This window comes from Diabrotica undecimpunctata, chromosome 8 (genome assembly GCF_040954645.1).
Source record: "Diabrotica undecimpunctata isolate CICGRU chromosome 8, icDiaUnde3, whole genome shotgun sequence".
Lineage (NCBI taxonomy): Eukaryota > Metazoa > Arthropoda > Insecta > Coleoptera > Chrysomelidae > Diabrotica > Diabrotica undecimpunctata.
The window spans coordinates 113,616,428-113,641,379 of NC_092810.1; the positions used below are offsets into that span (position 1 = coordinate 113,616,428).

A 24,952-nucleotide genomic window follows, 5' to 3' on the forward strand; every position below is an offset into this window, starting at 1 on the left:
AAGTGAATTAAGGGGACAAATAGGCACCACTAGAACCTTTTTAAAGTTCGTGGGACGTATAGGTCCCCACAGTACTGAAAGGTATAACTTAATCCACAATTAAGATGCAACGATCAAACTTAAAGTTCGATTTTGACTTTTAAATCTTTGTTTTTGAGCTGAAAATGTATGCAAATTATTGTATTATGACAGGGTGATTTATAAATAAAAGGCGAAAAATGTATTATACGGAGTATATTTATTACATAAAATAAAACACACTAGCTCATTATATACAACAAACATCTACATCAGTAATATTACAAGCGCAAAATAAGAACAACATCAAACACGTATCATTTGGCATAGCGGTCGAGTTCAAAATATATCCCAAAACGTCAAAATAAATAATAATAAATAAAAATAAACAGTATTCAGGCAATAATTTTAGCATTTCATTGTACAATTTACATTACTCAAGTTCTTGCTTTAATGTAAGGCCAAAAATTAAATAATGTAATACAGTAGAAACAAGCATACAAGTATTTATGGCAGTCGGAGTGCTATGGTCCTACTGCAACCGTTAAGTAAGTGTACAAAGTGGATACATAGTAGCGGTAAGGTTTAATAAAGTTTTCCTAGGCCATAACCATGTCCTGAAAAAAAAAAAACAAATCGGTTAAATATTTTTTTCTGTTATAAGTTTACTGTTATAAAAATATAAATACATTATTTAAAAACAGGCATTAAACAAACAGATATTTTTCTAGGTTCACCAAACCCTAGTCCTTGCGAACTGGTAGAATTAGATGAAGCTAATACAGCCCTTTCAAATGGAGCCTTTAGACTAGTAATTAATAAAGAGCACTATGCAAATAGACAAATATCATCATCATTATTCTGGCTTTACAACCCTGCCTGTGTCCTAGCTTCCTCAAGAACTTCTTTCCAGTCATCCCTATCCATCGCCTTCCTCTGATATTTCTGATGTCTTCATCGATGTTATCAAGGAACCTTGTCCTGTATCTTTCTCTTCTTCTCTGACCAATGGATATATCAAGGAGCGTTTTTCTAGTTAAGTCATTTTGTTTTATCCATGCTTTACACACCTCAGTTTTGTATCGTCTAACACTCATAGAAAATTTAGCAATACCAATTTAGTTGGAATCTGGCGAGAACCGAGCAAATAAGAATATCGAAGACTTATGACAATTCGCAACCTTTAACAACCTAAAACCGACAAATACTTTGTTCCGCAAAAAGATATAAACAAATATATTTGGAGCTCAAGATGTCAATGATTCTTTGTAGGATATACCATTGGTAATTATATAATAAAAAATTCTATAAAGACACGTGAGTCGATAGAGTCAGCGATATACACTCAGACAATTTATTTCTGCACGTGCACCTAATCCAAGAAAGAAGCATAAGAGGTCTACATAGACACATATTAAGTCAACATCTATTACAAGTTCCCACTAAAAGTAACATTAATACAGAATGCGAAAACATTACAATTTTATTGGAAAATATAGCAAAGGAAGCGATGAGGAAAAAGAAAAAAACCATGAGAACAAAATACTACGATAATAAAAGAAATAATTAAAAAAGTGATAAATAAAAAATGGAATGCATTTTTAAAACTGGTACATAAAATATAGAATGAGCAAAAGACATATATAATTAAAAAAAAAAATTGTTACACAAGTAACACGACAAGCGACAAGTATAAGTTTATGACAGATATCGAACATGATAAACATAGAAGACAAACATAAGCATATAAAGTATATAAAGTCGTAAGACGTTTAAATCAGATAGAAAAAGAAGACCAATGGATAAACCACTACAAAGCACTCTAGAGAAAATAAGTAGCAGTCCAAAGAAATAAAACAGATTTACACGACAAGAGCGAAATCGAAGGAGTCGATGAGAAAACTATCTGCTCGCTGGTCTTCAACTATCAGGAGTACTTGTGGTAGTTTGAACTGAAATGAAATGCTCTCAACCATGTGGCCCTCATAGTAACATAATATACCAGAGTAACAATTTACCAAATTTACTAGAAAAGTAAATTTGTCGATAATATGCTTTGATGAATTCTGTGCTAGAAAGTCTTTATTTTATCTATGATTCGTCTATTTGGTTTGATGGGATTCACGTTTTACTTTTGGGTACATTAAATAGTTGAGTTATTAATGGTAAATCTACTGTAATAATCAGCTCATACTGTTGGTTAATAGTCTAAGAAAACAGAAAAAAAAAGTTTAATCATGATAAAAAGAAAGCACTTATAAGATATACCTAATATGCAGTCCGCGTATATGATAAGAATATCACATATATGTTGAAAAAGTCTTTGCGAATAAAGAAAAAATGAAAAGACCATGTACTGGACAACTACTACATACTGATCATAAAGAAATAATTTAAACGAAATAATGAGATGTCACATTCATGGAATTGATTTAAGAGATTATTGGAGATTAATCTAACTGTTGAGGTCGTCTGCAGAAAAAAACAAAAGATGATGATGACAAATAATTGACTGCAAACAGAGTCTGGTATATCTCAGCAATTTTAAGGATAACATATTGAATATTCTACCAACTTAAATTCTTCATCAGCAAATATTGTTGATACAAATAAAGTGTCATATATTTACCTAAACCAATTGCCGGAGCAGCTACATGAGCGACCGCTGGAGCAGCAATGACTTTCTGTGCAACTACGGGAGTAGCTGGATGAGCGGCGTGTCCAGATCGTGTTACTACAGCATTGAAACCATTGTGATCATCGGCAGTATATTGTACGGTACGTACAGTACCATCTGGTTCTACTACGGAGTATTGTCCCTTGACTACGTCACCATCACGAATTTCTGATTGGCTCTTCTGGTCTCCTGTATGGCCGTCAGCGACGCCATAGTTAAATTGGTATTTGGGATAAGCCTAAAATTAAACCCAAAAATATTTAATCTAGTCGATGATACATAAATCAGTGAATACGTTTAAGAATATGAATATCTTTTATAAAAAGTTTTCTTAAAATATGTTGAGGTTAGGAAATATATGTACATAATATGTTTAGGCTACTAGGTTTTTTTTATCGAATATAATAAACCGGCATATTAATGCTTCGTTCACCTAAAAAACTTTCAATATTATCCAAGTCAATAGTATCAATAAGTCTTATATCTTATACAACCCTTCGAAAACATCTACACTCTGGTAATATTATGCAAGCAAATCTAAATAGAAAACTGCCTTAGCTTATGCCAGTACAAAGCTGAATTAGACAAGGTAATTCGTTAAGCCCTGCTATTTAATATAATAGTGGAAGAAATAAACCAAGCAATATATCAGGGTCATGGTTATAGAATGGGAATGGAAAACAGAGATACAATTAATGTGCCATGCAGACGACGCTGCACTACTTTCCTAGACCAAAGATTATTTCCAAAGATTAGCGTATATTTACAATACAACAAGCAAAAACTACTAATTTGTTAATTTCAGCAGAAAAAAACCAAATGCATGACAATATTGATACACCTTCTAAGATGTATAACTATCGTATTTTAACTGTAGAATTTTAATTCCTTTTCATCTTTCCATTAATTACTTCATTTCTTTCACATTTCTGATTTTTCTTCTTATTGTTATATTTATTTATTGATTTATATCTGTCCGGATAATATTTGGCATTTCTTCTTTCGTCCATCAGCTTCAGGTTTTCATATGTCATCCATGTTTTTGATTTTTTGATTAACTTATCTGCCTTAAGTGTTTTTTCTTCATATTTTAAACTATTTCTGTAATATTGTAATATATCTCATATATATAGAGGACCCATATATATCTCATATATATGGGTCCTCACTTTTGTGTTAAAACTCGATGTCTTTTAAAAGATCTTTTGCCGATTTTGGTGGTGTATAACTGGGTTCATCATAGTTCTCTAACGAAGCAGAACTGCTGCTGCTGCTTTATCTTTTTCTGCAATGAAAACGGCTTCAGAAACTATAATTCTATTAAAAGGTCAAATGCCAATGACCTTGAAGCCTTTAACTACAATTTCACCTCCGTTTGACATTTAAGAAACGCTTTACTAAGCAACTCTACCAAATCATACTGTATTAAAGCTTTTTGATTTTCATTAAGCCATACACGTATCTCTTAGCTATAATAGATTTTAAAAGCGCCCACGAATTTTTTTCTAAGGGTTGGAACTTATAAGTCGTGTAAAACGGCAATGAAATGATTACTACATGATGTTCTCCAGCCAAGTTAATAATGTCTAAATTGCGTGTGTGACTGTAATTTCCATCCAGTACGAGAAGAATTAGCGCCTCTTTACTTGGTTTAACAAATTTGAGAAAATGCTGAAACCATTGATAGCATTCATAAATTGATCAAGCTGGAGCTCCCCACGCATCAGTTGACTGTTTCTAATTTTCTTAGGAAAAAATAACATTTGTGTAATATATTGCACATATATTATAATTAAAGTAACAAAAGACCGATGGCTACAAGAATCCTGTTTAGAAATTGAGAAACTGGAGCAACAACACGACAGCTTCCATTTGCATAAAAAACTAAAAGAATTAACAGGAAAAAGCAGAACTTATGGGCAAAATATATTACAAGACTCAGGTGGTAGAATTTTAAGTGATAAAAAAGAGCACTGTACCGAATAGGAAAATTACATAATAGAATTATTTAACGATGACCAAAGAATCTACCAAGAAATAACATCTAACCGAGATACTGGCCCACCGATTCTAATCTCAGAAGTTCAGAAGGCTATCGACCAAGCGAAACGAAGGAAGGCTTCTGGTCCTGACGAAATACCTGCAGAATTGTTAAAACTATTAGATAATGAGAGTGTTGCGATTATCACATCCTTCTTTAATAAGATATACAGCAGCGGCAAATTACCAGACAATTGGTTAGAATCGATATTTATAACTATTCCCAAGAAAAAGAATGCTAGACAGTGTAGCAACTATCGACTAATGAGTCACACGCTCAAAATTTTTATGAAAATATTGCATTGTCGCATATATAAACTTTGTGAGGGGATAACTGGTGATGAGCAGTTTGGTTTCCGAAACGGTATGGGTACTCTAGAAGCTCTTTTTTGCCTGCGAATACTCTTACAAAAGAGCATTGAGTTTAGGAAAAATATTTACGTTTGTTTTATATATTTCGAAAAAGCCTTTGATAGAGTACCACATACATTATTATTTCAATGCTTAGACTCAGTTAGTCTGGACACGTATGACATTAGATTGCTTAAAAATCTTTACTACAATCAGATCGCTTGTGTTAAGGTGGACCAAGAGGTTTCAGCTAAAGTTTCTATTAAGCGTGGTGTCAGACAGGGATGTGTTATGTCACCGATGTTGTTTAATGCCTACACTGAACCAGTTTTTGAAATAGCGTTAAATAATCGCCGAGAAGGTGTTAAGATCGGTGGTGAAATTATTAACAACATCAGATACGCCGATGACACCGCAATAATGGCAGAGAGTCTAGAAGATCTTCAAACCCTGTTGAATGCTGTAAACAACGAATGCACTGAAAAGGGCTTAACAATCCAAAAAAAAAAACAAAATGGATGGTGGTCAGAAAAATTAATATCGAAGACTCAGTACTAAGATTAGATAACAAAATCCTGGAAAGGGTGGAACACTTTAGATATCTGGGTAGCTGGATTGACTGCAGGGTTAAAAGTGACGAGGAAATTTCGACCAGAATAGAACTCGCACGAAAAAACTTTATTAACTGGCGTTCTGTATTATGCAGTAGAAGTCTGTCGTTGACCACACGTCTAAGAGTATTGAAATGCTACGTCTGGTCCACTTTGTTCTATGGATGTGAAACCTGGACAACAAAAATAAAAAATCCCCTGTCATTGCTCATAGTGTATCTGCAAGAAAACATTATGATCATTATCAAATGATCATAATATAGTCCGGGTCCATATTGACAATACATGTTTGAAGGTTTTATGTATATAGACGAAACCATGTAAGCGTCCCGATACTGGATAACACAACTGGTATCAGAGAATTACTGGGAGACCACTTTATGTGCCGGGTCCATATTCAGACCATTTCCTCTAATAATAGATTCAAGATCATTGAAATAATAATAGAATTAAAGCTATCTAATATTTTTAATAAAGATATATAGTCCAAGACGTTTATACTATAAAAAACGGGATGTGGCACTCCGGTAGTGACCGAAGAGGGGAAGCATAGCTTTCTTATCGGGGTCTACATACGATATCACTGATTTTTTTATTGGCGAAACTGAGTATTGACGAATCTTGAAACTATACATTTTTATCTTGATTATATACATCACTATCGCTATTACTATTTACCATGATTTTATCAATCAGCCTTCAAGTCACAATAAAAATATTTGGTCGAGAAGAAGGGTGGTTAAGCGCTCACTCAAATTCACCTTAATCTAACCTCTTCGTTTTGATAGTGTCTCATTATTTATTAATGCTATTATGTGTAAATAAGGGCATATTAATAAATGTTCATTTAGTCAGTTCTGGGTGCGAATTTTCTTAGTTTTTCTGTATCGTATTTGCTTAATGTTTGATAAAGATATCTATTATTTCTTGTACTGGTAAATCTCGTACACCAGCTTTTGTATTCCGAAACTTAGGACTAAGATCTTTTGTGTTATCATTTCATCATGGAATATGTATATATATCATAATAGTTCTCAAAAATATTCAGAAATATTTTCAAATTTAAGTGATTGCTTTATTGCTAATAAAATCATTAAAGATAGACAGGTCATAAATTTTGGAAACGTGTAAAATAAGAAATTAAGAAATTAATAATTATCTATTAACGTAATGTAGAGATTAAGTTTTAAACTTGCATAATAACGCTTGCTTATCGTATTCTAATAAATATTAGTGGATAGAAATCAAACGCATTCGTTTTTATTATATAGAGGTGGCCACATACGCAATATTTAAATCTCAATTCATTTTATATTTTCTATTACAAAGAAAATATGTTTTTTTTCTTGTCGGATAACTAACTTAATTATTAAATGATTTATCACTACAAACGAAAATACATAATTCTAAAGTAATCAATCTCCCAATCTTATTGACATTAATTTCTTATACAATACGTTCTTCTACCTCGGCTATCTTGACTACGTTTTCCTTTAATTCTTCTAAATTTTATTCATAACATGGTCAAAATATTCTAATCTTCTCCTCATTAAGGCGTCTATATTTGTAGTTCGATTACTTATTTGAATTATATGTACATACCTATTCATTTTGCTGGTTGGTCCAAAGGGTATTTAATGTTGTCCTATATATACAAAAGCTTCTAGTTTTTACACATGACACCAGCTTAAGCCCACGCCTTAATAACGTCTAGTACAAAAAAGTAGACAATTCTTTTTTTTTTTTCAAACTCCACCTTTGTTCTACACGTGTTTCGAGTTATGCAACTCTCATCAGAAACACTTGTGGTAGTTGAAACTAAAATAAAATGTAATATATTTGACCGTTGTGGTAACATACCATGCCTGAATATGCTAGCAGTGACCTCTATAAGAATTCAGAAGACTTTTCTGTGATAGCGAATTAGGTGAACGGTAAATCCAAGCTTACTAGAAGCTATTGGACAATGTTAGGAATAATCTTCAATTTCGACAATACATTTACAGTTTATCCTTGAAAAACACTATCTCTTGCACTCTTTACGTAAAGAAAAGACGGTAAAATGGCAGTAGACGATTGCATTTTTTTTTTGTTTCGATTCGATAAATTCTTTTGGTGCATAACCTTCCTTATGTCGACGTTACGGCAATTGCAACTTTGTATAAAAAATGCAATATGTGTTAAATAAAATAAATAACATCGGAAAATAGTACGAGATTTTTATAAATATAAAGAAAACAGTAAAGATAATAGTACTGATGATAGAAGAACAAAAACAAAACAGAAAAGAAGTCAAACCGAGAGCAACAATGTATGGAGATAAAGAGAGTAATATATTGACAGAAGAGTAAGAAATACTAAAAAGACAGACAAAAGTTTTAAGGTAAAGTTAAAGGGAGTTAGGAAAAAAGCAAACCCAGAGATATCATTAGACCAAACAGACAACAGAGAAAAAAGTCCACCAATAATAGCCGAGATTCGAGCAGCAGTAAACAAATTCAAGAATAATAAATCATCGGGATCGGATCAAATTGCACCAGATCAACTAAAGGAAGAAGAAGAAAAATTAGTAAAAACACAACATGGGCTGATATAGCTGGTCAAAAATATGGTTTAGTACGCCGGGGCGTAGGAGTGTTAAACATTTTTGCATATTTTTGTGGTCCCAATGAATATTTTCAGCAAAATTCAGCTTGTTCGTATAATTTTTAGAAGTTCAATAGTATTTTGATCTGTGGCGATTGGAGTACTGAAAAAATGAAAAATTGAATCTGTAGGACTCATATAACGTTTAGATATGTAGAACAAATAATATAACAACTTCTACTAAGGAAAGTAATGCACAACACAAAGTCCCGTTGAGTTTGGGATACAGGTTATTACAAGTTATGTTTGGTCAATAATATTATATGGTGCAGTAATCTAGTTAAGAAAGAAAAAAACATTAAATCTTATTAATAAATTTGAGATATAGATTCTTCACAAGTACTAAAATTACATGAACATGTCACAATAGAAGATATTAAAAAAAAGACACATAGAAAATACATTAAATACCGTAAAACCAAGAAAGGTGTCATGCTTTCAACTCTTTGAGAGGTATGAATAACTATATATTGGTCGAGAACGGTATAGAATTTGAAACGTAGCTGAAAAATGTCAACAGACAGTAAATAACACCCTTATATTGAAAAGTCAATGATCAAGAAGATGAATAGGTAATCCCAATATACTGGAGGAATATGGAAATACAAGAGAATGAAGAATTGATTCAAAAGTTTTTATTTTCATAGACAGTAGTATCAGTATTTGATTATGTCATTAGATTACCGTATGGTTTTCTACCACTAGTTTCCTATTTCCTATTTTCGTACACCAAATTGTTCCATTGGTTTTGGTCTTTTATCGTGATCCTACTTCATATACCCTTCCATATTTTGGAGTATGTTGACTTCGTTTACGTCTTGTATTCCTTTACATATGCCGATAAAAATGTTTTCATTAGTTCATCTCTGCTTTGAGACTTCTTTTTCTTTTTAGCTTTCTATGCTTAACAACATACTTCCAATTTGTTCCGGCTATTCTTTTTATGTCATGTACACATCTCATCTGTAATCTTCCTATTGGTTATCTACTTTTGTAAGGTTTATAATGTTGTATTGTGGCGTTCCAACGTTGGTTTTTTGTCTAGCAGTATAACCTACAAAGCCACTTTTGAGTTTGACAATTTTCGTTGTGGTATCCTCGATTTTTGTTTTTGATCTTACCCAATTGTTCCTCTTTTTATCTGGCAGTCATTTACTTAACATTGCTCTTTCCATTGCATTTTCTGTTGTGGCCAGTTTATTCATATTTGCCTTGGTTAGGCCCAGGTTTGAGATCTATATGTTATAATAGGAAGGATGCACTAGTTTACCTCTTTTCTCCTCAGGTATTTAGGTATTTTGCTGTTTTTGCTGATCGTTTTATTAAGTTTTACGTATGCTTGAGTATGGCGTTTGTTTTTAGTTAGTAGTTGTCTTCTTTTCCTCATTAGTTGTTTAATTTCATTATTTATTTTGTCTTCTTTGGTTCTTATTTTCTTGTAGTCGACCTGTAATCTGGCTTCGAAAAGTTTTTAATTGTTTTTGTTAATGTCGTCAATTTGGTCTTGATTATGTGAAGGATTTGATTCATACTTACTTGCTGAGACCCTTTGGAATTCTTCCCCATTTGTTCTTACTTTGAAGGCATCTATCCACGTTGTTTTTTAAAGATTTGTTTCTCTGTTTTGTGTAATTATTTATTTGCGCTCGCACTATACGGTGGTCACTATCAGATGTTATGTTGTTTATTGTTGTGACATCTTTAAATGTTCTTTTGTCGTTTGAGAGAAAAAAGTCTATTTCATTTTTGGTAGTTTGGTGCGATTCATTCAAACCCAACTTTCTGTTGGGTTTCTTTTTGTAAAGAGTATTCATCGCATACGTGTTTTTTTTTATGCGAAAATGGTTGCGTTTCGATTTAATTTGAGCTTCTTACCACTCCCTGACACGTGTTTCTGGGTCTTCCCGTCATCAGAGAGAGCTTGTAAGAAAACTCAAACTAAACCAAAACGCACCGGCTACTCGGCAATTATAGACAAAATAATTACCAGAGTGTGCTACTAGAGACATCTAGTGATGAAAGATGAAGTTAAATGTGTCGATAGCAATTAAAGTAAATTGTATACTCACGCTTAATCAAGCCATTAAGAGCGATGCTGGGAATATTTATATTCCACTAAGCATCAACAATTTACCCATATAAATTACTATCTTTCTTGTACTCATTGCGTCGAGTAAGGACGATAAATATGCGAAAATGGTTGCGTTTCGATTTAATTTGAGCTTCTTACCACTCCCTGACACGTGTTTCTGGGTCTTCCCGTCATCAGAGAGAGCTTGTAAGAAAACTCAAACTAAACCAAAACGCACCGGCTACTCGGCAATTATAGACAAAATAATTACCAGAGTGTGCTACTAGAGACATCTAGTGATGAAAGATGAAGTTAAATGTGTCGATAGCAATTAAAGTAAATTGTATACTCACGCTTAATCAAGCCATTAAGAGCGATGCTGGGAATATTTATATTCCACTAAGCATCAACAATTTACCCATATAAATTACTATCTTTCTTGTACTCATTGCGTCGAGTAAGGACGATAAATATGCGAAAATGGTTGCGTTTCGATTTAATTTGAGCTTCTTACCACTCCCTGACACGTGTTTCTGGGTCTTCCCGTCATCAGAGAGAGCTTGTAAGAAAACTCAAACTAAACCAAAACGCACCGGCTACTCGGCAATTATAGACAAGATAATTACCAGAGTGTGCTACTAGAGACATCTAGTGATGAAAGATGAAGTTAAATGTGTCGATAGCAATTAAAGTAAATTGTATACTCACGCTTAATCAAGCCATTAAGAGCGATGCTGGGAATATTTATATTCCACTAAGCTATCGACACATTTAACTTCATCTTTCATCACTAGATGTCTCTAGTAGCACACTCTGGTAATTATTTTGTCTATAATTGCCGAGTAGCCGGTGCGTTTTGGTTTAGTTTGAGTTTTCTTACAAGCTCTCTCTGATGACGGGAAGACCCAGAAACACGTGTCAGGGAGTGGTAAGAAGCTCAAATTAAATCGAAACGCAACCATTTTCGCATATTTATCGTCCTTACTCGACGCAATGAGTACAAGAAAGATAGTAATTTATATGGGTAAATTGTTGATGCTTAGTGGAATATAAATATTCCCAGCATCGCTCTTAATGGCTTGATTAAGCGTGAGTATACAATTTACTTTAATTGCTATCGACACATTTAACTTCATCTTTCATCAGTAGATGTCTCTAGTAGCACACTCTGGTAATTATTTTGTCTATAATTGCCGAGTAGCCGGTGCGTTTTGGTTTAGTTTGAGTTTTTTTACAAGCTCTCTCTGATGACGGGAAGACCCAGAAACACGTGTCAGGGAGTGGTAAGAAGCTCAAATTAAATCGAAACACAACCATTTTCGCATATTTATCGTCCTTACTCGACGCAATGAGTACAAGAAAGATAGTAATTTATATGGGTAAATTGTTGATGCTTAGTGGAATATAAATATTCCCAGCATCGCTCTTAATGGCTTGATTAAGCGTGAGTATACAATTTACTTTAATTGCTATCGACACATTTAACTTCATCTTTGTTTTTTTTTTTGTTGCAAGAAGTTTTTCTTTTCTTGTGTTTCTTGCGTCATATCCGAAATTTTCGATCTTGTTTTCAAAGTCTTCAATCTTTCTTCCGATTTTGGTATTATAATCTCCCATTATAATAATTTTTGATTTTTTGCTGTTTTCTATAGCTTTTTTAAGGTCTTCGTAAAAATAACTTCGCTTTAAAACTAATATGACTAATATCAATATGAATTTCGAACTTAATATATACAAATCCAGATATTCTTCTTTAGAGATGTAGTATATAGTAGTAATCTAAGAATTTTGATGTCTTTTTCTTATCTTACGATTATTTTTGTTCATGTTAATGTTTTTAGTAATTGAGCGTCGACTGCTATTGTTAACTTTTAAAGCTTTATATAATTTATAAAACTTTATTTTTTTACGAATTTTTACTTATTTATTTTAAGTACTTTAATATTAACTACCTGGAATATAAAAAGAGTATTCAGTTATTAATTATTTAGAGACAAAAATTATGTGGATGTATTTTACATAAGAAATACAAAACTCACATTCTAAAAGTTTAATTCTGATGATAAAAATTGGCGTCTTATAACCATAAAGCTACAACGATCATTTTTAGATGTTATATGAATTAAATCAATACTAATTAGATGCTTTAAAGATCTAATATTTTTTCCAATTTATGAAAATCTTTGTAAAGGCCTGTCTAAGAAAAACAGTTTCGTTACAACTCAAATTCTATTTGCTACTCATTTTTATGCGTTTTAGTCTACATAGTTAAATTCTGTATGGTCTACATAGTTAGTTCCTCTTTTGATTTTTGTTACTATATTTTGTTAATCAATAAACTTTTCTATATTTAGGTATGTTCATAATTTTTAGAAAGTGATCTTTGCGATCAAGAAATAAAATTCACGTGCATGGACAGCTTTATACAAAACCTAGTAGTTCTTCAAACGGGAAACTATGGAAAGTGAAAGAAGATCAAGCAACAACAAGAAGATTCAAGTTGACGAGTTAAGATGTTAAGATCAAGGCAATATTGTCGTTCGGTTCATTTACTTTCATCTTCTCTTAAGGTCAAGAATGATTCTTGAATTTGAAAGTTATGTAAATGGTGTAATTTGTTTATTTTTGGCCTAAAGTTTTATAGGAATTAAAATAAGGATATCCAAAATAAGACGTCCTAAATTCTAAAGAATATACTACCAATGTAGGTACGTATGGTCAGAAAAATAAAATGAAAATGAAAGTAAACATTAACTAAACAAAACTACCATTACAGTTTATATATGTGCGTATTTTCTACGCTATTTGGTTACTTAGTGGCTTTATCCAATATTTCCGTGTAAATATCGTTACTTTTAATAATATATTTTTTCAAATTTTCCTAAATCTAAAGCCTAAATTTTCTGCGATTCGACAGAAATGATTTAAAGTATGATTTTCTTTGGTGTTCTTTTATTATCCATCCTTTGTACATGACCATACCATGATTGTCTTTTTTATTTATATCTGTTGATTTCCCCATCCATTGTGTAACATTAACTTTTTAAATTTAAAGCAGCAAGATATTTCCAATGATTTTCGAAATACATATATTTCAAATACTTTGATTTTTCCCTTGAAATTTTATGTTACCTGTCGAGTTTCTGCTCTGTAGAGTAAACAATCTTTAATAAGAGATATATATTTAAATAAGTATATTCGCCGTATGAAAAAGTTATTAAATGCTCTTTAGGTAAATGTACAACAGTTGAGCTTTTACGGGAAGATATTTCGTCTTTTTAGTGTAAATTTATAACAAATCAAATCTCTTTATATTTCTAGCCATAGCAAATCTAAATTTGCTATGAAATTAGCTATGTTACACTGTCATTGGTATACATATAGTATAAAGACAAATATCTCTAGAGTCTACACACATTTCCCTACATTATCTCTTTCACTGCCTCCGAGCCCTTGCATCTCACATCATATAGACAGTATTTTTCTTCTTTGAGTGCCGTCTCCCAATCGGTGGTTGGATATCATCATCACTAGAGTTACTACTGCTGCTCTGAAGAATTCTATTGAACTGCATCTAACCAGACTCTTAACTTTTTCATACATGACACTATATTTTTTCCTATACACCTTCCTCCTCTTATCTTTTCCTGTATTATTAATCTTAGAATTTCATATCGCTTTCTCCCCATTACAAAGGTCCCAGATACTTTAAATTACTTATTTTTATTGCATTTATTATTCTTATGTTTTGTTTATTTTTGTTATTTAACTAAAGTTAGAGCAGGAAACCAATTCACTGAAAATATTCTAACCCCGAGAGGAATTAGACAAGGCGACAGTTTAAGCCCCTTCTTGTTTAACCTACTCATGGGCAAAATTATAAACAAAGTAACTTCTCTCAATCTCGGATACAGAATGGGCAACAAAATAATTGGTATGGTGTATTACGCAGATGATGCAGCAATTATTGCCGAATCAGAAGATGATCTTCAGAGACAGCTCTTTCAGTTCTTTTAAATAAGCCCCAACTAAATATGACCATTTCTACCAACAAAACTAAATGTATGACAATAGCAAAAGATCCGCTTGGATGTAAGTTAGTGGTTGAAAACAACCCCATAGAACAGGTGATGCAATTCAGATATCTGGGCATAGATATATTAAGCAGACATGACCCAGTAAAGGACCTAAGGAGTCAAATAAACAATGCATCCGCATTGTCGGGATATCTGCGGGAGATAGTCTGGTCAAATCCGTATATGCGCACAGATGGTAAAATTAGAATCTACAAGACTTGCATACGAACGATCATGACATATGGCATAGAAGTGCGCGAAGATACCAACAAAACGAAACAGATGCTAAGGGTTGCCGAGATGAAAACCCTAAGAACAATAGTGGGCAAAACAAGAAGAGACAAGGTGAGAAATACAAACGTTAGAGAGCAGTGCAAAATTGAAAATATTATAAGATGGGGAAGCAGCCTAAAAGGATGTGGTACAGTTATGTAAGACAAATGGATGAGCATAGACTCCCAAAAATTGCCCTAGAAAATAACTTGCCCGGTTCAAGACCTCCAGGAAGACCACCTAAAAGATGGAGGGATAGTTGGCACTCCCAGGAAATTAACCAGAGGCAGCTTCAGAATTAAACCGATCGAATGATCTCCAAGAAGTAGAAGAAGAAGAAGATGTTTTGTTTATTACGTTTTTTGCCCTTTTTTTTGCAATACTTTCGGTTTCATTTTCTTTTGTGTTAGTTTTGCCTTTAGTAACGGCACATTTTAAAATGACTGTAGCTTCTTTATGTGTTCTTGTTTGATTGTGATGTGATGTTTCCAAAAAAATAATCACTTTTATTTTATGACTTTTAGGGAAGAAATTACAATAACCCATGCTTTCACAAAAAAATTGTAGCAAATAATGTAAAGTGACTACAAGGGAAGAGGTTAAAAGTATAAAGAAAAAATATAAATAAATTATTAGATAAAAAGAATCTATCTAATTTATGGACCCAGTTAAAACATCGATTCAAACATTATTTTAAATACTTACACTAAAAGAAATAAAGGTGTTACTTCTTTATAAAATATAATGATAACTTACTACATAATCCACAGGAGGTGCAGCTTTGATCACGGGAGCAGCTTTAACAATTGTCGGTGCAGCGTATGTATGCGCTATCGCAGGTGCAGCGATGCTGTGTGTAATAGCAGGTGCAGCATAGGATACAGCAGGAGCAGCGGCTGCATAGGAAACTGCTGGAGATGCATAGGAAACTGCTGGCGCGGCGTATGAAACTGCTGGCGCTGCGTATGAAACTGCTGGCGATCCGTATGAAACTGCTGGCGATGCGTATGAAACTGATGGGGCTGCTAGGGCGTGGCCACCGAGGATTCCGTGGGAAGTAACTGTTGAATATGCTGCTGGAGCGCCTAGGAGTCCAGCTTGCGTTGATGCCACTAATACTATTAATACTGTTACCTGGAAAAGGAAACAAGCGAAATAGAATATTATTAGAGTATAACTTACTAATAACGTGAAATGGGTATAAAATAACAATTTATAAAATAAATATTTTAGAAATAATCTATTTTATTCGGTATTATACCCAATAGGATAACTTTATTTATTAATTGTTTCTTGGTAACATAGTTATTTTTCCCCATTAGTTATTAGCAATAGTCTCTAATCTTGTTTTCAACTTAACATTTTTTAATTATTTTACATTTTTTCATAAAAGTACCCCATTTAATTTAATTCTCCCAATGATAGTACCTGATTCGTGTTATTATATCTCTAAAAGGTTTCGTGAAATGGTGAGTGTGTATGCAGTGTAATATTAATGGCATAATTAGTAGGAGCAAATTTAAGAGACAACTTGAAGAATTTTTTTAATATCTATATATTGTGGTATTGTGTTTTAAAATTATATATATAATACCGCATGACATAATGTGAAGAAGTAAATAATTTAAACAACTTTTCAAAATTAAAAAACATGACTATTTTTTATAAAATGCTTGGCTAAGGCTGTAGTATTTAATCTGTTGGTTTTAACACTATTTTTGTGTGCAACAACCCTTCTATGTAGATATTCGTGTATTTGCTCAATATATATGTTGAATTGCAGTCTTTACAATTTATTTTATAAATAACATCCGAAGTCGGTGGGGATTAACACTATATATAATATCCTCAAGAAGATTGCAGATTTTTTGAAACTAGCAAATTCAGAAATGTACACGGGGCATTGTTTCCGTCGTTCTTCAGCTACTATGTTCGCAAATTCTGGAGCTGATCTAGTAAAAGTTAAACGTTTAGGTGGATGGAAATCGTCATCTGTTGCAAAATCTTACATTGAAGAGTCAATAAGCAATAATATTGCTGTATCCAAGTGTATACTTGGCGGACCAGAAAATCAATCCAGTACCTCGAATCAAGTGTTTAAGCAAACGACTACAAGTTATGATGCTCGAAAAATAGTTATTTATTGTACAAGACGATAAAATTGTACTTTATCTTCGAGAGCGTTTTTTAGCGTCGAGACAGCAGTCGAGACGCCAATTATGCTTGAGAAGATAAAGCGATTTTATCGTCGTGTGCAACACAACATTTTTTTCTATAGCAAGACTTCAAGTTCAGGTGAAAAATAGAATTTCAAAGAAAATTGTAATTTTTAGCACAAAAATCGCAATTGTGTTGCTCCATTGCTAGGGATATGAATTAACAATCTGTCATCTGTCAACAAATGTTACGTATTAATGACCAGAAAATCAATCCAGTACCTCGAATCAAGTGTTTAAGCAAACGAGTACAAGTTGTGATGCTCAAAAAATAGATATTTCTAATATAATGTTAATTGTAAAATTTCAGTTGTTTTTAATCCTTAATGTGTTTGAATTTGTAAATTTTATTGAATAAAAAAAGTAAAAACATTTTATCTATTCTTGCTGTTAAAGTATCACTTTATCTACCCTTGCGGTTAAAGTGATACTTTATCTACTCAAAACAGTTGTTATAGCAACACTTTAACATTAGCTATAGAAAAAAGATACAGGCTTCATCGATTAGGCCATTCTATTTTTTTATGAACTAATATAGTCTGGAATTTAGGCGTGTTATTGTAATTACAGATTGCTGGTGATTTCCATTTAACTCAATTTAATTTTTGAACTGAGTTTAATCTTCGCTTTTCACTTATGTTTCAAATTAGAACTATATTTAGTATAATATATTACCATATCAGTTAAAATAATATAACAATTTTAATAATTCAATTAAATATTGTTCATAAATCAAGAGTAAACTGCAAAGAACTTGTGATAATATCTCTAAATGACATACGTCTAAATTCATAAGCCGATTATATAAATCTATTAGTAATTCTGATTTGATAATGACACCAGTTTTTTCTCAATTATTATTTAATTAGGTGAAATTAAAATGGAATTGTATCTGGGTAATAAGGTTGCACTTTATTAGCGATAATGGCATTAGAGAAATCTACCTTGACTTGATTAAATAATATGGATTAATATTGTTATGGCGTAAATGGTAATGATTTTATTATAAGTTTGTGATATACAGACAAATGCATTAAAAAAATACTAAATAAGATAAGATTTAATATATTTTATGAGACAATTGAAGGAAGGCAAAGGTCAAATTTGAATATTATATACCAAATTATTGCATAAAACTTGGTCATTAGAAGAATGTCTTGTAGGATACATATAGGTTAAAAATGATAATAATAGTTTAAAAACTATATGTTTATATATATTATATTTATATAATTATATATATTGTTCTGTTACTGCGCGAAAGGAGAATCTGCTCTTCTTAAGGTGCCGTGCATTTCTGCGTAGGCGTCCACCGTACATCGTCTTGTCAGGTGAGATGTTAAATAGTCAGGATGAAATAATTCTGTTTTTAGCAGCATTGCGAAGCACTCAGTTTTAATGGTAGAAAATTTACTTATCTGTATTTTAATATAATCAAATAAAAAAGATGTCACAGAGTTAGGATTTTTCTTTCCATCACACTCAGTAAATGTATAGCAATAACTAGAGTCGTCGTTAAACGCATGAATGGTACAACACACGGTACAACCAAAACATTCGTTTGTAAAATTGGGTATTGACATTTAGCTTTGGTATTGGGAAATTTTGAGAATAGTCAAAATTCCAAAATTAGGTATGAGAAATTTTCTTCTTTGAATTAAGCAATATACATATCACGCATCTGTTTTAGGTTTGCGAACAGAACAGGAAAACTTAGTTTTAAAGTACTGATAATATGTTTAATAAGACATCTTCAGAGTTTCCTTTTTTCTTTCTTTGAAAAAGGCCTGGAACAATGATTACTATACAATGATTTTAATTTAATACAGTGTTGTCAAAATATTGCAAATTACTTTTGTTTCTACAGTAATGACTTTCATCATGGGGTATACTAGCCAAGTGCTCCCCATTAACACAACAACGTCATCTGAAATGTTTCTGGGCCTATTAGAATGTTTTTCTTTTTTTTCTTCAAATAAATCACCCAATAATATCTTTTTTTGAATAATACGTATGCGTTTTATTGAAATTTAAAACAAGTCCAAAATAAACTTGCGAAACATTGAAACATTGCGAAACTTAAGTGTTTCCTCTCATAGATCATTATTTCCTTCTAGTTTCTGGATCTTTAACTACGTTCATACAGCTGTATAACTGGTATCTTGGAGACTGTTGTTCTGGCAGTTTGTAGAAGTAATCAAAAAGTTCTACTTGAAAGTCAAGAGGCAGATTTTTGTGGGATTTGTTTTGGCAGCAGTCAGTAACTCAATTGAATGACTTGGAACTAGCCTTCTTTCCTGACAGAGATTTCCTATTTTTCTGTTTATGGACCACTTTCCTTTTCCTCTTCCCATCAGAACTATTAACTTCTTGAACATCTTCATAATCACTATATTCTCCATTACGTATCACGGTTGTTATCAGAATAGAACTTGATATAATATTACTATAATAGAATAAATCTTATCAGAATAACAACACCGATACTTTAACCTCACTATAATATATTATTTATATATTATGACAAATTATGACAAGAGACCGAGACAAATGAGAAGGGATAAATAGCTCTGCAAGTATACAAAACACCTGCAAAAACAGTTTATAAACAATCACATGTATGAAAAATCATCCTGCATACTAATATTCAAACAGTTCCACCAACCTCATTTTTAAGGATAAATACATGAAAGCTATATCATTGTAAAGGGTAAAATATGGCGGACCTAAATAGTCATTCTGCGTAAAAAGGGCACATAAGCCTATGTGCCTTTCTCACGTCAACCGCCTCATTTAAGGTATAAAGGTAAGAATAAAAACCTGCCAACAAAGACGGTATGCCCATTGGATCTGTAATCTATATGTCGCAGAAGTCAGCTTACGTGACGGGTGGAATCTGTTTTTTTTTGGTTAAGAAATATTTTTCTCTACAGAAAACTCCAGAAGCAGTGTTACTCATATTAGATGGTTTCAGTTTCCATTAAAATTTACTGAGATGTTAGAACACACAACACACTATTTGGTACCGTTAAATAGAGCTATTTTTAAGTACTTTAAAGCAATTGTCACTCAATGTAACGTGTTTATAAAAACTAATTAAAACAAGGAAAATAAACAGGCTCATATTTGGCAGACTATTAATTGGCAGACAAAGCTTGGTCAAAAACAATACCTGTAAGCAATGAGATCTTTGGATTTCGCGCCACCTGTATTGTACCATTGTACCCTTATATAATTTCAGACTACGCTTTTTAGTATATGTTCACTAGGCAGATAATCCTTAATTTAGTCCGTCTTGTCAGGTACCTATCAGAATAGTTGCAAATATTCCCCAACCAGGCTCTTTTTATCAAGCACCTTCCAGAAAGGTTGCAAATAATTCACAACAAGACTCTTCTCATCAGACACCTACTAAAAATGTTTCTCCTAAACCTGAACCATCAAATATCCTTTCATCTGACCTAATACAATCGGATATATCAAAGACTTTTAGTGATCTGCTAGTTTCAACTAACCCAAATAATGACATTACACCAGAAAAATATTGGAAAACATTTCTCCAGTAACCAACGTCTCATACGTTGAAGCGATTTACAAAAGATCAGAGCTTCGGTTTTGAATAATAGGAGCAAGATAAACAATCTAAAGAAAAAAGTTTAACAGAAACGTAGAAAGGTAGAAAAAACAAATAGTAAGCAACCAAGAAAGAGCCAAAACAACGAAACTAGATATATCTGACACATCAGACGGGGAAAGGTAACCAGAACTGGATGCTGATGATGTTGATGAAGTTAAAGAACACAATAATGACTATCGTATAGAATGTGGTAAAGAATATAAATATTCTAAAAGAGTTGTTTACTGGATAAAGTGTGCTCGGTGTCAGTATTGGTTACACAAATACTGTACGAGATACGTAAAAAATTGTGATTTGAGCGGAAAGTTCTTACTTAAACACAAAAAAATGTAATGCTGTCGTGATGTTATTTTATTCATCGTCTCTTCCCAAGTAAACCTAAAGTTATATAAAGAGTGGACGAAAAGTCTAGAAACGCCTAATTATATCTTAACTAGATAGTCCTATACAAAAACCGGGATACGACTATTCTGCAATATGGAAATTTTAAATTTGATGCTTTTAATGTTGCCATGTTTACTATTTTTTGATATTATCAGTCACATACAATACTATAAAATATATATTGTATAATTATTAGAATCCTCACTTCAATGCGGGTTCAAACATTATGTAACAGTTGGTATTTTATCTAGTGCCAAATAGTTTTGAAGTAATTAAGTAAATACCGAATGCTGTGATTTTAACATTAATTCATAAAAATAATAGTTTGACGTTTATTGAAAAGTTGTGTAAAATAAATTGCATTATTAACTAAAGCTGACAATTTCATGTGTTTTTATAAGATCTACAATAAAGATGGTTTAAAAAAAAGAGCGAATTGCTGATTTATTGATGAGAAGCTACTTAATGCCTTCTCTAACCATTTTTATATCCATAAGGCGACGGTACAAAAAAATTGTAAGGCGCTTTGAACAAACTTGATGAGTAAAAGATGGCATTTGAACAAAAGAAGCTATTAGCAAAAACTACTATAACTTACCAAACTTAAGTTTTATAGTAAAGTTTCATTGAAGATCCACATACATTCTCACACAGAGCTGCACAAATGCAGTATGTAGGTCATTATTTAGTCTTACGTAAATTACATAACAATTGATTTAAACCCTACAAAATCCAGTTGTTGCAAGGATTAAATGAAGATGACTACGATCGTAGATTACAGTTTAGCAAGGTAATGATGAACGAAATTGTAACTGAAGAGAACTTCGTTAATAAGATATATTGTTCCAATGAAGCAATATTTACACTGTGTGGTAGTGTAAATCGCCAAAATTTAAGGTATTGGAGTAAAGTAAAGTACACTATTATACGTGAAAACCATACCGAAGACCACAAATACTAAATGTATGGTGAGTTATGGTAAAAACCTAGTCAATTTGGCTATTTTTTATGGAAGGAAATTTGGCAAGCGATAATTATGAAATGCTACTTAGTAATGTAATTGTACCTATCTGAAAAATAATTCTATTTAGTTGTTGTCATACTATGTCGATATATGCGTATTATCAATATATCCGATGGTTAAGAAACGTACGGAAAATTGGAGACGAAATGGAATATAGATGACCAAAAGCGTGAAAGGTGTAAATTGATGAAGTAAAAGAGATGTTTTAAATATACGATGAACTTTCATCGATTTCGACAGCTTATCACTAACAAATCATACATTAGCTATAAATACAGAGAGATAAAATATACAATAAAGCTTACGGGACATAACTGTTTTAAGAACGACTTCTCAAAAACTACCAGGTAATGATTTCGTTATTTATACAAAGTCATGATTGTTGAAGTTTTAGCCACTTGTCAAGCTAGTTGACGATAACGTCAAAGTAAGAGGATAAGAAATAATCTAGAAATTTAAAGCAGGTAAAGACCGTAACGAAATATGTTCGTATATATTTATAAGCATTTTGTCCCTTTTCTGAAATTATTCGGGAGTGAATCAAAGGCATACAAGCAGAAAAAAGGTCTAGAATTAATTATTTATATTGATTTTCAAATAAATACGCTATAGAACAAAACAAAAGTTTACAAATAACGATCTGCGCAAAACCTTATTCAAAGATCCGTCTCTTCTGCTTGAAAAAATATCAAATATTATAAAAACGTACGATTTGTATCTATACATATAATTAATAAATGTAGAATTAAATAAAAAGTCAGAGAAGTAAATTTTACTCTACGTCAAACTTAGGATATGGCAAATGTATGGTCATTAAGCATTACTAACAATACCGTTACGTATCGCATTTCCAATTAGTGAAATCAAATTAGCATAAATTTAGTGGTTTAAATGCTCTGTTAGTCCCATTAACATATTTTTCATTTTTTATGAGCATATTGGCAAATACACATACAGTAATTATATGGTATGATTATTCGCTTTATGGCATCTTTACCCTAGAAAATATTTCATTATATTACGTAATGTGAGAAATTTTTGGACTAATATTAATAATCATTGTGTTTATTTAAATATGTAAAACCAAATACTCGGAGTGTAAAACAAAATATTTTTATAAAAAATAATTTGTCTTATGTCTTCTCATTTTTTATTTTAGGTAAACTGCTTGCTTTATTTTCTTACACCTCTTACATCTGCCCTAACCTTACTTACAACATCGCACAACATATTTTGGACACCCAGGATTCCATATTTCACTTATCATTTGTTTCGTATGATTATCACCACAATTTCTTTTACTATTCAGTTTATATTTTATATTCTGTATACTATAATATACAACATCCAATTATGGATCCGGTGCAAGAGGACACTGTCAAGCAGATGTGCAACTTTGGTAAAAACACATCTCCTGGACCAGATGGCATACATAGGAGATGCCTGAACAAACTCCCAGGGGGCATAATCCCGCTGCTCACTAACATAGTCAATGCATGTCTTTTGCTGTGCCACTTTCTTACTCCTTGGAAAGTAACCAGCAAAATCATGATCCCTAAACCGGGGAAACCCCTAACCAGCACAGAATCCTACAGACCAATTTAACTGCTAAACACACTAGGTAAAGTCTACGAGAGAATCCTTAAGGAGAAACTTGTAGAATTCCTAGACACAAACAACATCATCCCAAAATTCCAATTTGGATTCAGAGCTGATCACTCCGCACAAAATGCATTGGCTCAAGCAGCAACTTTCATATTCAGAGCAATCAATGAAAAAGGCAAAATTGCCATAGGCATTTTCCTAGATGTCCAGAAGGACTTCGATTAGGTCTGGCATGCAGATCTGATCAAAAAAGTCCGCCTTGCTGGCTGTTAACAACTTTTCTAAAAACCATTCACTATTTATTAAGCGAACAACATTCTACCCCTTTCACTTCACTTGCTGGAGTACCACAAGGCTCAATTTTAGCTCCTATTCTTTACACAGTTTATAACAGTGACCTCCCACACCCCTATCAAAACTATACAATCCTCCTATATGCCGACGACACAGTACTGCTCGCCTCAGGCACAGAAAAGGGAACTATAAGGAGCCGCTCTGCATTTAGTAGTTCTTAAGCCCAACTTGCAAAAGTTGTCAAATGGTGCAAAAAATGGAGAGTCACTTTCAATTCTACCAAGACACAAACCATCCTCTTCAGATATTCGGGAACCTCCAGGTTCGAAGACGATGGTTAACCAGATAGAGCTTTACAAAGTCTTTCCAAAATTCAGTCAACTACTTAGGTGTTCAATTTCGGAGGAACCTCAATTGGGAGACTGAGCTTAACCTCGCCCTTAACAAGGTGAGAGGAAAGGCTAAACTCCTTCTAGCTGTATCTGGTAAATCTTGGGGGGCACACAGTAAGACTCTCCTCCACACTTATAAAATTTACATCAGACCCATTATTGAGTACAGGGCGGTTCTTTTCTCCCTGTTGAACAACCATCAATTAAATGGCATTATGGCCACAGAAAGAAAGATTTTGAGAAAGATCATAAAAAGGCGTGCTGATTTCCCGTCAGTAATCATACATCAGCTGGTTGATAGTCCAGAAATCGAGAAGTGACAAAATGAGCCACCAAAAACTTCCTCGACTAACATCAACACGCATCACAAAACACCACCAAGAATCTACTGACTGACTACTGCTTCTAAGCACTACCACTAGTCAACCCTTCCTCCTAACATACACAAAATTGCAATCGTAGACTAACGTCTGCTCCCAGGCTAGGGAGCCCTCACCTTGAAGAGGTGCACCGCCTAAATGGGGCTTAAATAACAAGTTTTCATTCGTTCAGTTTATATATTAACCCTTTCTTCACCTATTCAGTTAATACATTCAATCGATCCTTTTCTCTCTTTAATATCTAATTATTAATCTCT

At 32.7% G+C, this 24,952-nt stretch overlaps 1 protein-coding gene across 1 annotated transcript in view; it reads right to left on the reverse strand.

The window, feature by feature from the left end:
- Positions 1-225: 225 nt before the first annotated feature.
- The window catches only part of LOC140447875 (uncharacterized), a 32,506-nt gene continuing 7,779 nt past the window's right edge, over positions 226-24,952 (reverse strand). Inside the window, exons 2-4 of the mRNA XM_072540786.1 lie at positions 15,520-15,897; positions 2,648-2,933; positions 226-635 (exon numbers count right to left, since the gene is read on the reverse strand). Of these exons, the coding sequence (XP_072396887.1) occupies positions 604-635; positions 2,648-2,933; positions 15,520-15,897 (696 nt within the window). The 3' untranslated portion in view covers positions 226-603. The remainder of the gene's footprint in view (positions 636-2,647; positions 2,934-15,519; positions 15,898-24,952) is intronic.